At 39.5% G+C, this 12350-nt stretch overlaps 2 protein-coding genes across 4 annotated transcripts; one reads left to right on the top strand and one right to left on the bottom strand.

Annotated features, from left to right (window-relative positions):
* Positions 1-362: 362 nt before the first annotated feature.
* On the bottom strand, positions 363-4691 carry si:ch211-214p13.9 (cell surface glycoprotein CD200 receptor 1-B). Of its 3 annotated transcripts, none has more exons than XM_039819005.1 (7): positions 4304-4691; positions 3272-3325; positions 2324-2629; positions 1474-1746; positions 1168-1261; positions 1013-1070; positions 363-926 (listed from the first exon to the last, which is right to left on the bottom strand). In XM_039819005.1, the coding sequence occupies exons 1-7, from the start codon at positions 4368-4370 to the stop codon at positions 837-839; spliced, it is 942 nt and encodes a 313-aa protein (XP_039674939.1). In that variant the 5' UTR covers positions 4371-4691; the 3' UTR covers positions 363-836. The 3 variants fall into 3 exon arrangements, with proteins under 3 accessions (XP_039674939.1, XP_039674940.1, XP_039674941.1); XM_039819006.1 differs by having other exon boundaries at positions 1028-1070; positions 4304-4688; XM_039819007.1 differs by lacking the exon at positions 3272-3325 and having other exon boundaries at positions 4304-4688.
* Positions 4692-7062: 2371 nt separating this feature from the next.
* cfap91 (cilia and flagella associated protein 91) lies at positions 7063-12289 on the top strand. Its single transcript, XM_039819024.1, has 17 exons — positions 7063-7706; positions 7829-7905; positions 8151-8308; positions 8411-8491; positions 8660-8716; positions 8819-8997; positions 9125-9302; positions 9502-9659; positions 9776-9952; positions 10072-10208; positions 10289-10402; positions 10498-10569; positions 10715-10861; positions 10942-11163; positions 11389-11537; positions 11631-11722; positions 11997-12289. Exons 1-17 carry the CDS (start codon positions 7619-7621, stop codon positions 12203-12205), a joined length of 2295 nt encoding a protein of 764 aa, XP_039674958.1. The 5' UTR covers positions 7063-7618; the 3' UTR covers positions 12206-12289.
* The last annotated feature ends 61 nt before the right edge of the window (positions 12290-12350 follow it).

The following is a 12350-nucleotide window of genomic DNA, read 5'->3' as shown; positions in this document are numbered from 1 at the left end:
CCATTTCCCAACCTCTTGATCAATTTCTTTAGAAATGGGTTTACACTCATAAGAGTACTGAACCAAAATCCCAAACTCACCATCTATTTTAAATGGTCCAGTGCTGATAATCATCATACAGGTGACAAATGTATCAGTTTGCTGCATGTCTACAAAGGAAATCATCTTGACATTTGTTCTTTTTAAATATCAGGCCTAACCACAGCAGGAAATCAATGTGATGTGTAGATCACAGACTGCTTTTTACACTTCGTCCAAAATCCATTTATAACAATATCCTGTACTTGTTTACTTGTTCTTGTGTAGGCTACTATTTTTAATGTTCTTTATAATTTTGTAGAGCTTAGCCACAATGAAACCAATGTGTTCAGATGTGCGTTTAATTTAAACAGATACATAATTATACATTAAGACATTACATGGATACTTAACATTATATTGTCAACATCATCTTAAGACAATTGTACACCTGTTACTTTGGACTTTTACTGGTTTTACTTAGCAAGTATCCATTAAAAGGTGAGCATTAAAAGTTATGTAGTCTTGGCATGCTAATTCCGGCTGAAGGCGGGATTTTTTACAATTCAGCGGTTCTTCGCACTTGTAGTTTATTATTAATATTATCCATGACACCTACACCCAGTGGGCTGCATACTGTGCATTAAAGAGCCACTGTGTGAGACGTACATCCCCTGTTCCATCAGTCAAGAGTTTTGTTTGGGCAGAATTAAACTTAGAGGCTTCCCTCTCTTACTCGGAAGTCTTTCATCTCATTCTCTATCTTTACTATTTCACCATTTTTCAGTTTCACAGCCTTCAGAGATTGATGCATGGTTTTATGTGAACAAATCTGCAGATGAGCAATAGATAGAGTTCACACGTTGAACATAGCTGGCGTAAGGCTCCACTTCCTCCACATCTACTGTCTGTAAAAACCAGAGAGGTGTCGTGAACAAAGTTTAACAATGTACAATATTAGTAAAACACACAAACCTATAAACTGCAGACATACAGAAAGATTTCCTACCGGTGGAGATTTAGATGGTGAAGTTTCCGTCCGCTGGCATCGCCTGGAGAAAGATAGATGTCCAAACCAGCTCAGTGATTCAACAAAATAGCTTGCAAGTAGTCACGGTAATTCATTTATTATCACATGAAAAGTCTTACCTCAATGTTATGAGTTTCTTATGTACAAATAATAAAAATCCTGCCAAAAGCATGATTACAGCAACAATAAGGATGCACAGCCAAGGAATGTAACCTGCAGTGAGAGAGTGGAGATTAAAGGTTTGTTAATAATCTGCTGGATGTTAACACAGCACATTACATCTATTAACACATTTGTGACTAACACTATCATGTAAAACACCTAGTCAACATGAATCAAAAAAACATAGAATGATGTATTGCTTCTGCACTAAACCCACAGCTTAAATATTTTCTCTTATGCTATCCACTCTGGAAAAGCCTGACCTTTTTTTAACAGGTTTTTCGGTGTCAAAATCCTTAACCCTTTCCAGTATGGGTGCCTGATGGCACAGCTCAGGTTTTCTTTATCCATTCCCTCGAGCAGCACCAGGCGACTTTCTACTGTAAAACATCCATGTGAGCTGGCAGTTTCCACAGACGATGAGTTTCCTGGATGACTCCAGCTGATGCTGGCAGCAGGTTTTCCTCTTTCAGCTTTGCACACTGCCACCATCTTGTTGTCCTTAAACTCAAACCAGGCTGATATACTGGGACCAACTGAGCCAGGGAAGACCAAACAGAAGAAATGAGAATCACCAAGTACTTCAGCTTGCTGTAGTTCAACCAAATCACTTACACATTGTAGTACCTAACCATGTAAGTAGCAGTAAATTTGCTTAGCTAAATTTTAAATTGACTATAAAATAAAACTGTTATCAGTAAGGCCGGTGCATTATGGACTACAGATGGAAATTAGCCCTTGGGCTAAACTCTGGCATTTTTACGTGTACTGTTGTACATGTTCATTAAATTTGCATTGTCCTGAAATAATAAAAATAAATTAATCATAGTACAGAGACATTGTGTAGAAAGGCATATTGCTTTTGGGGTTTTTTAAACGTTACTTTTTCAGAGCAACATCAAAAAAGGAAATTCCATTAGGCTATTGATCCAATCTTGCAGTGAGGCAAAGAGGTTAAGTAGCCTAATAAATATTTCAAAATCTAGGTAAGTAAAACAGAAATTGCTGTCTTATAAAATGTTTTGTGAGTGACATGGGTGAACCGAGCCTTTAAGAAATTAACCTTATTGATTACCTTGAAATCATCTATCCTTGTGAGGAGAAAAGTCCTACCTGTGATATTCACATGGATGAGATAATTGTCGTTTCCTCCTGTGTAAACTGACTCACACTTGTAGACCCCCACATCGTTATTGGAAAAGTTTGGGATGTGCAGGTATGACTGAGCGCTGGAGGTATTTCGTAGTGACTTTCCATCATTGCAGAGGTCATCGCTTCGGCCTTCATTACTATACCCTATCCTACACTCTTTGTTTTTTAATTTTATAGTCCAGGTAACAAACATCATCTCGTTCCATGTCTTATTGCTGCATGTCAGGTTAACTTCACTCCCCAGGTTGAAAGCTAAATTTCTGACAACTGGAAAAAAAAGAATGGAAGGAAGAAAAGTTTCATTTTTAATGCACATAATGGTGTAATGATTGTGCTGATTACATAGTTTGGGTTTATTCTCATAAATATAAAACAATATACAAAGTACGCATTTCCTAATATAGTCTACATCTATATCTACATGGGACATGGATGAACACAAAAAATAAAACATAAATGAAACAAAAAAATAAAACACTATTACTAACACAATATAACTTTAGTCATGAAGCATCACATAGGATACAACAGTTATACAATAAATCACTAGCACTATCAAATAGTTACTGAGAACAACAATGCAATTTATTTATTTTGTATTTTAAGAGCTACTGAATGACAAAGTTTTTGTAATTACTTTTTCAAAGTGGGCAAACATTTGGTAAAGCCTCTTGATATTTCATAATTACATTAAAAAAAACTTAAAATTATAACTAAACCTTTCTTCTCTAGAAATAACTTGTTTCAAAATGTTTTTAACTCTTTCAAGTCATTTCAACTGAAAACATCTGAAATCTGGATTCATATGGAAAGGAATGATAAAAATGTATATTGTCATGTCTTAGTCTTATTTATTATGTTACTCATACTGCAAAATAGCTGGAGAGAAAAGAGGTGAAAAGAGTTTACCAAAACTTTCAGGAGAAGAAGTGCTGGAGTTCACAGAGATACTTTGATTAGTTCCTGAGAGAGGTGGAGGTGGATGTAAGGAACAAGTTAGTAAAAACTGCTTTTTTTCAATCAGAAAGCAGCAGTTAGTAATTAATTCGGAAGTGTTCAATCAGCAGAGCAACAATCAAAGTGTTAATCTGTTATTGGTTATTTAGTTAGTTAACCAACTGCAGCAGGGCTAAATCACAGACACAAACATGTACTACAAGTATTTACTGTAAAAACCGAAAATGTAGCTGGGGGAAGGAAAACCTGAACATATAAAACAGGCAAATGTTATTGTCATGATCTCCCCCATTTGCCTGTCTACACTGTAGAATAAGCTAGCACAGTTAGTATTGCTGAAATTTCCATGTTCATTGACTGACTTTTGCTGCGGTGTGTTATGGGGGTCTGAGACTTGTTTACGTCTGACAGATGTAAGCAAACGAGCATGCATGAGGTGGGATGGCAAAACCACAGATCTCATGTCTCCTCCAGCTTTCAGAGACCACACAGCGGAGAAAAGCTGCATCAGAGCGTTTCCCTGATCTGAAATCATGCTTTCCACGGAACAAGTGGCAGCGTGTTGCTCGTTCGTTCACAAAATATGGGGTAAACCTTTCATACATGTGTTACGGAAGATGTTCCTCCATTATCAGCTTCTGCATTACCCCACCTCCGGGGATTGTTCTTTCCACTGACTGTACACTGAGTCACACCACAGACAATTTACTGTAACAGAAATCTTTGTGCAATCTCACAATACATACCACATATTTACATAATTATAAAGTACCACAATTGACACATTCCTATAGTAAAAAAAAATCTCTATCATCTGTAGTTGTAGTAACATATACAATGTTGCTCAGTATATATTAAGACAATAACTTACAAATTCATCTTCGTGGAGGTTTTGTGCACCTCTAAAAAAGCATGTCTGTATCTTAAAGCTGTAAATGTTAAGCGCTTAAACCAAATGCAAGTAAAATGTCTTAATGTTCAAACCTGGCTCCTGGCTCCATGCTTCAGACAACGAGAAGATGATCGCGGCACAGATCATCATATCCCTCATCTCTAGTTGTCTTCGGGATCCTCTGTTAACGGTCAACCACAGAGCCTCTCACACCAGTAAGAAACACATCAGGTCTTCAACTAAATCCAGTAACATCAAACTGAATTGCGTGGTTTTGCCAGGGCTATCACGCATTTACCCTAATTTGTGAATTTCACTTTCTCTATTCTAGCCCAATGAGCTCCGGGTTTGATTAAAGCAGGTTCTCCACCCCATCCAGACAAACTGAACATCCTTGACACCCCTCAAAATAAAGAAATATAAAGGACATGTGACTAACTAATCCCTCCCTCCTTCTTTCTCTTCCCCTCTCTCCAAACTGCTTTCCACCCCAAGCATCTGCATTTTCCTCCCACACAGGATGACATCTGACAAGACAAGAAGATACCAGTTTCCTTTCACATGATCACCCGCAGTATATGTATGTGTGTGTGTGTGTGTGTGTGTGCTCCAAGCTAGACAACATTATAAAGCAGATGCGTTAGGCACAGTCACAGTATGTATTTGTATATCATTCATAAAGCCTTAGCCCAACATGGCTTTGACAGCCTTACTTTACATGAATACCTATGTAAAACTAATAAAATGTAATTCAACAGCCCTGCAATAAATCCTACCTTCTCATGTAGCATGTAACATGTGTAACATTCAGGTTTTGTTTGAACTAAGACAGCTAAGTGTTAATCCTTTACATGTTGGAGGCTGTAGTTTGTGGTGCTGTTAAACTGTATTGCATTATACTGAGAGGTTTTTCTAATCTAGTCAATCTAGACAAAATAACACCTTTAGCATACGACACATAAAATGTAACTGCAGCACAAACTATACAGCCTCCAAAGTTACAGTTGAATAAACACTTTTCTAAAAAAAAAAAGTTTAATCAAAACACATTCTAACCTTCCTGAAAGTAGTATTATACGTTTTAGATAATAAACTGCTCACTAAGTGAGAGATATTATGGAGAAGGAATCTTTCTTGCTGAGTAAGTGTAATTGGTTGTGGTCTCATATATGCTGGTGTAAGAACATCTTGCTCTACAAGGGTTAGCCAATGCAGAGTTGCTTACATGTGCTGTTTATGGAGCATTAATGTGGGTGTAGGCGTTACTACGGACTCCATCCCCAGTTTGCAGATCAGAGATTAACTGACAACAGGCATTATGGTGTCTATGTGGTTATGATCTGCAAGCTCTATGCGGAATTTGTGGTTCATGAGTACATCTTGCAAGACGTCCTGATATTAACTGCATCATATCAGAGCAGAAAGGGCAGATGAACAATAATTACTCTGATTACCTTTCTCTTGAGTCTGCTCTGCCCATGTATGATACAGCAAAACTGTAAAAATGCTGAGTGCCGGTTGCAACTTGTGAAAGGTACATAAAATCTTCTGGTTAAACACTGATATAAATCCACCCCCACAGATAGAACACCTTGACTTATTTGTATGTCCTCATAAAATCTACAGCTGTTAAATACTAGGATTTCAAAGAGACACAAATGTGAGGAAGTAATATTTTCAGTAATTCTTGCTTTTACCAGGCACAAGGCCGTTCTCCTTTTTCTAAGCTCTATTATTAGACTGTGTTTATTTAACATATATAGCAGAAGTTCAGCTGACTGTGAGCTGGCATACTTGGCACGAAAAATAAACAAAAAGCTTTTCCACACAATTGCAAAACCTTCCAGCTATGAAGTAATGTTGCTTTGGTCAGCTGTGTTCCTCAAATCCAACAGAGCTAAAAACACACAAACAAAACTAAAATCTTAAAAAGTTGATAGATTAGGAACGTTGAGGAGAAAAATACTCTCTGTGTCATCTTGTGTGCGTGTGTGCGTGCATGCATGCGTGTGTGTTTCTGTGTGCACTGTTTCCCTTTGATAACACAGACTTCCTGTTGATGTCAAAATCAACCATTTTTGCTACCCAAAAATTTGCTCTGAAGGGTAAAAACAAAACTGAGATGTATGAAGGAAAAAAAATAAACATGTCCTCTGAAAATTAATATAGGCAAAAGAAATACTGAAGAATACTTTAGAAATAGATTAGGCCTACCTAAAGTAAGAAGTGACTGTTGAACATTTGTGAAAATAATCAAATAACTGTAATTTTACCATTAAAACCATAGACCATATTTGAAATTTGTATCTCATTTGAAATTTGTATCTCATCATTTTGACTTTTTATCAAATGTATGACTTTATCTCATAATTCAGACTTTTTAGCTCATGTTTTACTTTTAATCCCATAATTATTGACTTTTATCCTATAATTTTGACTCTTTTTATCTCATAATTATAACTTTTTATCTCACATACCATGGGATACTTTCATTATCAAGTTTTCATCGATTTTCTTTTTTACTGGCAAAAATGGGCTTTGACTCTGCAAATAATGATAAATGTCAACTAGATGTACAAATACAATAGAAAAACTAATTATATTTTATTTTACTGCACTAGGGTTACTACAATTACAATTACACTTCAATAAAGTAAAAGCAAATACCATTAAAAGTAATGCAAATTATGAAGGGGGGGAAGAACCATCCTTGCGAGGAACCGTTGGTTCCGGGAGGATGTTTCCGTTCTATGTTTCTAAGAAATCGTGTTTTTTTACCCGTCAGTTTGGTACTGACAATGGCTTTTAATACTACGATACCCATGAGCCTCAGCCACAAGGCTCAGCCACCGTTGCGAGGCCGATGAGAAGTAGTCAAAGGCACGAGTCAGAGCTGGAGCAAATAGCACTTCGTCTTTGCAGTTGGAAACAGAATATTTACCGAGAAGCTACTGATTTGAACCAACTGATGAAGGTGTTATCACGATTCTACAGAACGATTGTTTTAGCTTCTGCTACCGTTGGCGTGGGACTGAACTTTAAGTTTAGTGATTGGATGGTTCTTACCGAAACAACCCTTAAGAGTCGCAATTTACTTCTCTCCTTGCATGTGTTCGCTGGATGTATTCATGTTTGTTCGGTACATGGGCTTGCACATTTGACTTTCATTGACAAAGAACCACCTCTAACGCAGTTGCCCATCATTTTAGTTTCATATCGGTCTATGCTCCAACTGTCAGCCGCCTGCCGTTTTGTGCAGAAAATGAAATAACCCCTCCCACTTTCAAACGCTCAGTTTACCGTCTCCATGGTTACATTGCTAAATACCACAGCGTTCATTGACGTTGCTGCATGGGAGATACATTAGAGAGAGAAAAGAAAACACTGGTTTTAATTGAAATAAGAAAATGAGTGTATCTGTGACTCGCACAATTCCTAAGAAAAATGATACTAGTAAAGTTGTTAGACGGCAACGGGTTTATGACCACTTGTACGGTAAGTAAACTTAACTAGCTAGCTAAACGCCAGCTGACGCAAGCTACCATTTGAAAACTTGCTAGCTAACGCTAGGCTAGCTAACTCATTTGGTTGACATTACCTGAACTGTTTTGCCACAGATCCAGTTTACACAGTGTCATCGGAGGCTGACCATGCCAGGTCCACCCTCAAGGCCTATGCGTCTAACGACCGAATCGTAAGATGTTTGTACTGAAATATTGTACTGTGTATTATTAAATGTAACGTTCTATATTTTCTTTTATACATTGAACACTGAGCGTAACTCATAATTCACCTACTTTCTGTTTACCTCTCCTCTCCTCCTATGACTGACCCATGGCCAATATTGGTTCTCAGTTGTTACTGTTTACACATGAAGAGAAAAAAAAGGAGTAAATGTGAAATGCACTCACAGACTGTATTTCTCCCTGCCTTTATTAGAGGAGAGTGCCTGAGTTTGGGTCTATGTTCAGTAACCTGTTCCACCACCCACGGTATACTCTTCAACTGGACCCTACAGACCCAGTACCGGCCTCTATTGATCGTCGCTGGCGAGGCCACACAGAACAGCGCAGAGAGGCACTGCAGCAGCTGGCTGGGTAACACCAATAGACACCATTTAGTTGAGCAGCAGCAGCTACTGAGTTACTCATTATCATTACAAATATAAAATGTGTCCCTTGGCATTATCTTCTTGACAGAGTTATTCCAAATGCTCAGTCATGGCTGAAAAGGGAGGAGTGCTATGTGACCGGAGCTGATCGCTGGAAATACTTTAAACGGTTTGATTAGCCTGCCTACATACTGAATCTGTGAATATAGTGGAATACAATAATTCTAATCTCAGTTGTGCATCACTTACCTCAACCTGATATTATGACAGTTAACTAAAGATAACTGCCACAGTTCCCACATTAAATATTAACATAGTTCCATTTTGTTTCCTTTAGTCCTCTGATTCCTTTTTCACAGCAGGTTCCCCCAGATGTGATTTTTGCGTTGCCTAAGTAAGTTCAACGGTTTCTCACAGTTCTTTTTGTTGCCATTTCTGTTGTGCCCTTTTGCTGACAGAGGGTACATCCTCCTTTCCATACTTTTTTTCTAATCAGAGAAGACTTTGTATCAGCTTATGGAACGAATGCTGAGCATCAGCCCACCCACTTCACTGTGGGGGTCCAGACAGACTACAGGGAAAGTGAAACGCAGACAGACCCGTACAGCCCTGAGTATGTGGTACAACCTGGGACAACTCCCGCAGAGCTCCTGCAACTGGCAGCTTTGACTTGGGGTACATGATCAACTGTTGAGTTCTTCATTACATCGACTATAATGGGCAATTACCTTTGTTAAAAACATACATCTGCAGCCTTACTGGTGCTCTCAGCTGAATAATTTACCTTTACCGTTCCCCTTAGGTCGTGGTCTACCTGCAGGCCTGGCAGAAGTGGAAATGATAGAGCGGGCACGTGCCAAACGAGCTTGGGAGGCCACCCTTCCTCCATTGAATGACCTTAGTCAGCTGGACAAAAGGAGACGTATAATGGAGGAGATGGAGGTCAAAGAGTGGGCTTTCAGAGAGGGAGAAATCGAGAAGTGAGTGACGCTGTTTCACAATAGCTTCTTTTTTTTGTTATCCCTAACTGATAAGACAATATATGACAAATAGAGAGGTAACTACAGCACTACAATTACCACTACAGCAAACCATAAAATTCCCAAACTTATGTAGCACAATGCATTACTGTCTCTTTGATACTGCCACTGGGAGTTGGAAATTTGTGATCCTGACCAGGTTGCAAAAGGCCCGTCTTGCTTTACTGAAGGACCTCTTGAGGCAGAGAGATGAAGCCCAGAAAGAAGTCACAAACGAGAGACTGAACCAGATATATTCTAAGCACCAAAAGGACAAAGAGACCAAGCTGCACAAGATTCACAATGACTACAGCAGGTGTAAGACAATCGCTACCTCTGCTCTAAGATAATATCCAGATCATAAATGTATTATGCAAGGCTTTGTTTCATTCATTGTCATCTGTCTCCCTTTTTCACTGTTGTATTGTGGGCAGCACTGAGAAAACTGGAAGCTAAGAGGAGAAATGTGGAGGGGAAGCTAGAGCAACTTGGCATTGTCAGAAAATATACAGATTCTCAGACATATCCCCCTCGAAGCCGCAGGGATACATTCACCAACAGGAACACCCGCAACAATGAGTTGAAAAGCCACTACTTAGACACATATGAAGGTCTGAATCTAAATGTTTATGGACAAGTAGAATTAAGTGGATCATTTCCATACTTGCATCAGAGATTACAGTATAATTGTATTCAGAAGGTAACTTTTAACTGTTTGTCATCATCATAGGTTTGCTACAGCTAGAGGCAGGGCTCTCTGCCTCAGTCAAGCGATGGGAGAAAAGACCTACACCTAAAGTCAACATCATCAAGAATGTGATCAAGCACCCTGCGAGCAGAGAGGTAGAACTGATGAAGAAATACAAGGTAAAGCAGAAAGAAATGTGTTTATCAAGCATATCACTTAAGTTCTACATACACATGAATTAACAAGGGTGGCTCCACAGGCCCTGAGAGAGGAGGAGAAGGAGCAAGTGTCCAAGAAGTCTTCACGTTTTCTTGTCAAGAAGGAGAAGCCTGTTCCTCGTCCTGTCTCTCCCAGAGTGGGGGAGCCTCCAGAGGTCAGCTAATGTCTCTGACTCTAATTGACGTGGACCTTGTTCATCCTAAATGTTCAATTTTGTTAATGTTAATTTATTTATATGTCCCTCGTTAGGGGGATGAGGACATAGAGCTTGCAGTCATCCACTTGCAGAAACTACTGAGAGGAAGGAGTATCCAATACGAGGTCTGAACATGCATGCACGTGTGTGTGCGCGTGTTTCCCTGCATGTATGACTTTTATATGCCTGATGTGCCTACAGAAATGTTTGCATATGTTTCAAACTGTAAGGGCATTTCTATTCACGTCTGTCTGTGCTGTCTTCTGACAGATGTTTAAGTGCAAGGAGAACCATCTGGATCTTATTCAGGAACTCAGGACCGTCCACGCCCTGCAGAGGGAGGAGCAAGAGCTACAGAAAGCGGACAAAGGGCTCGTAATGACCCTTAAAAAAGAGAGAGACAAACATAGACACAAGGTGAAACACACCGGCACATTCGCATACAGAAGTTTACAAACTCCAAACAATCTCATTACGCCTTTTCTCTCCCCTCCCAGACCGCTCAAGAGGAGGCGTCTCAGGCCAGAGTGGTCGGTGCAGAGCTTGAACACCTGTTTGACGCCTTGTCCAAGGAGCTGATTCATCTCCAGGAAGAGCGCAGGATCCATGCCTTTACACTATTGGCTGAGAGAGACCGTCGCCTACGAGAGGCGGAGGAGAGTGGGAGGAGACAGGTGGAGGAGCGCAGACGCAGAGAAGAAGATGAGATCTTCAGACAAGTGTGTAGATGTGTCATTTTTTAGCTATAGTAATACGAATTGTGTGTGTGTGTGTGTGTGTGTGTGTGTGTGTGTGTGTGTGTGTGTGTGTGTGTGTGTGTGTGTGTGTGTGTGTGTGTGTGTGTGTGTGTGTGTGTGTGTGTGTGTGTGTGTGTCTGTCTGTCTGTCTGTCTGTCTGTGGTGTACATGTTTTAATGCATGTTGTGTGTCCTTAATGCATCACAGGTGGTACAGGTACACCAGGAAACTGTGGATTTGTATTTGGAGGACATCATCCTAGAGACCTTGGAGCAGACAGCTGACCAGCAGGCCAGAGAGGAGATCCACAGGAGGGCGAAGGAGGTCAATGACATTGCTTATGCCATGGAGGAAAGGTAATAGATACCTCAGCATGTCTGCTAATGTTTTGTATTCAGAAATGTAAACGATAATAATAAACAAGAATAATTTTTTGTGTGTGTGAGTAGCCGGAGCAATCTTCAGTCGGAGGAGATTGTGTCAGAGTTGGTGTACAGTTTCCTTATCCCAGAGGTCCAGAAGATCACTGTCAGACAAAGAGGTTTGGGAGATTTTTATTTTTTCACTGTATTCACACACATTTTAATCATAGAATTCAAAATCAAAATGATATGATTATAAGTAGACCGTATTTGTATCAACAATTGGAAATGGGTAGAAAAGGCACCACGTTTCTTAAAAGTAAGAGATCATTTATCCCTTACTTTTAAGACCCTTTCTCTTAATAAAACCAAACAAAACATGAAAATGGAATGATAAAGTTAAAGGTCAGATGCTTTGCTCACTGGTCTAACCTTTTGATTTCTCTCTTCCAGTGCTCCAGAGGCAGCATAGACACTTGCAGGCAGCTCGGAGCATCATTCACGGAAATCCAGAACGTTCTGAGATACTTCCTAGTACTCTGGAGGCCCCACAGTTGACCTGTCCCTCTGAAAGAGCCTCCAACCGAGTCCTCGAGATGATTAGCCAAGTGGAGCAGGAGAAGGGGAAGGAAACAGAGCAGCACCACATTCAAACTGAGTAAAGACAGGACTAAAAATCACCAAAATGTGTACTGAGATGCAGTCTATGTGTTGTTGATATTATTAAAGTAGTAATTAAGTATTAAGTCATTTCCATAATCATCATTGTGAGTTTAGGGCCTTTTGATTATTGTTATCACATATCGT

The sequence above is a fragment of the Perca fluviatilis genome, chromosome 12 (assembly GCF_010015445.1).
Source record: "Perca fluviatilis chromosome 12, GENO_Pfluv_1.0, whole genome shotgun sequence".
NCBI lineage: Eukaryota > Metazoa > Chordata > Actinopteri > Perciformes > Percidae > Perca > Perca fluviatilis.
The sequence above is the reverse complement of the archived record's forward strand: the minus strand, read 5'-3'. Positions and strand labels throughout refer to the sequence as shown.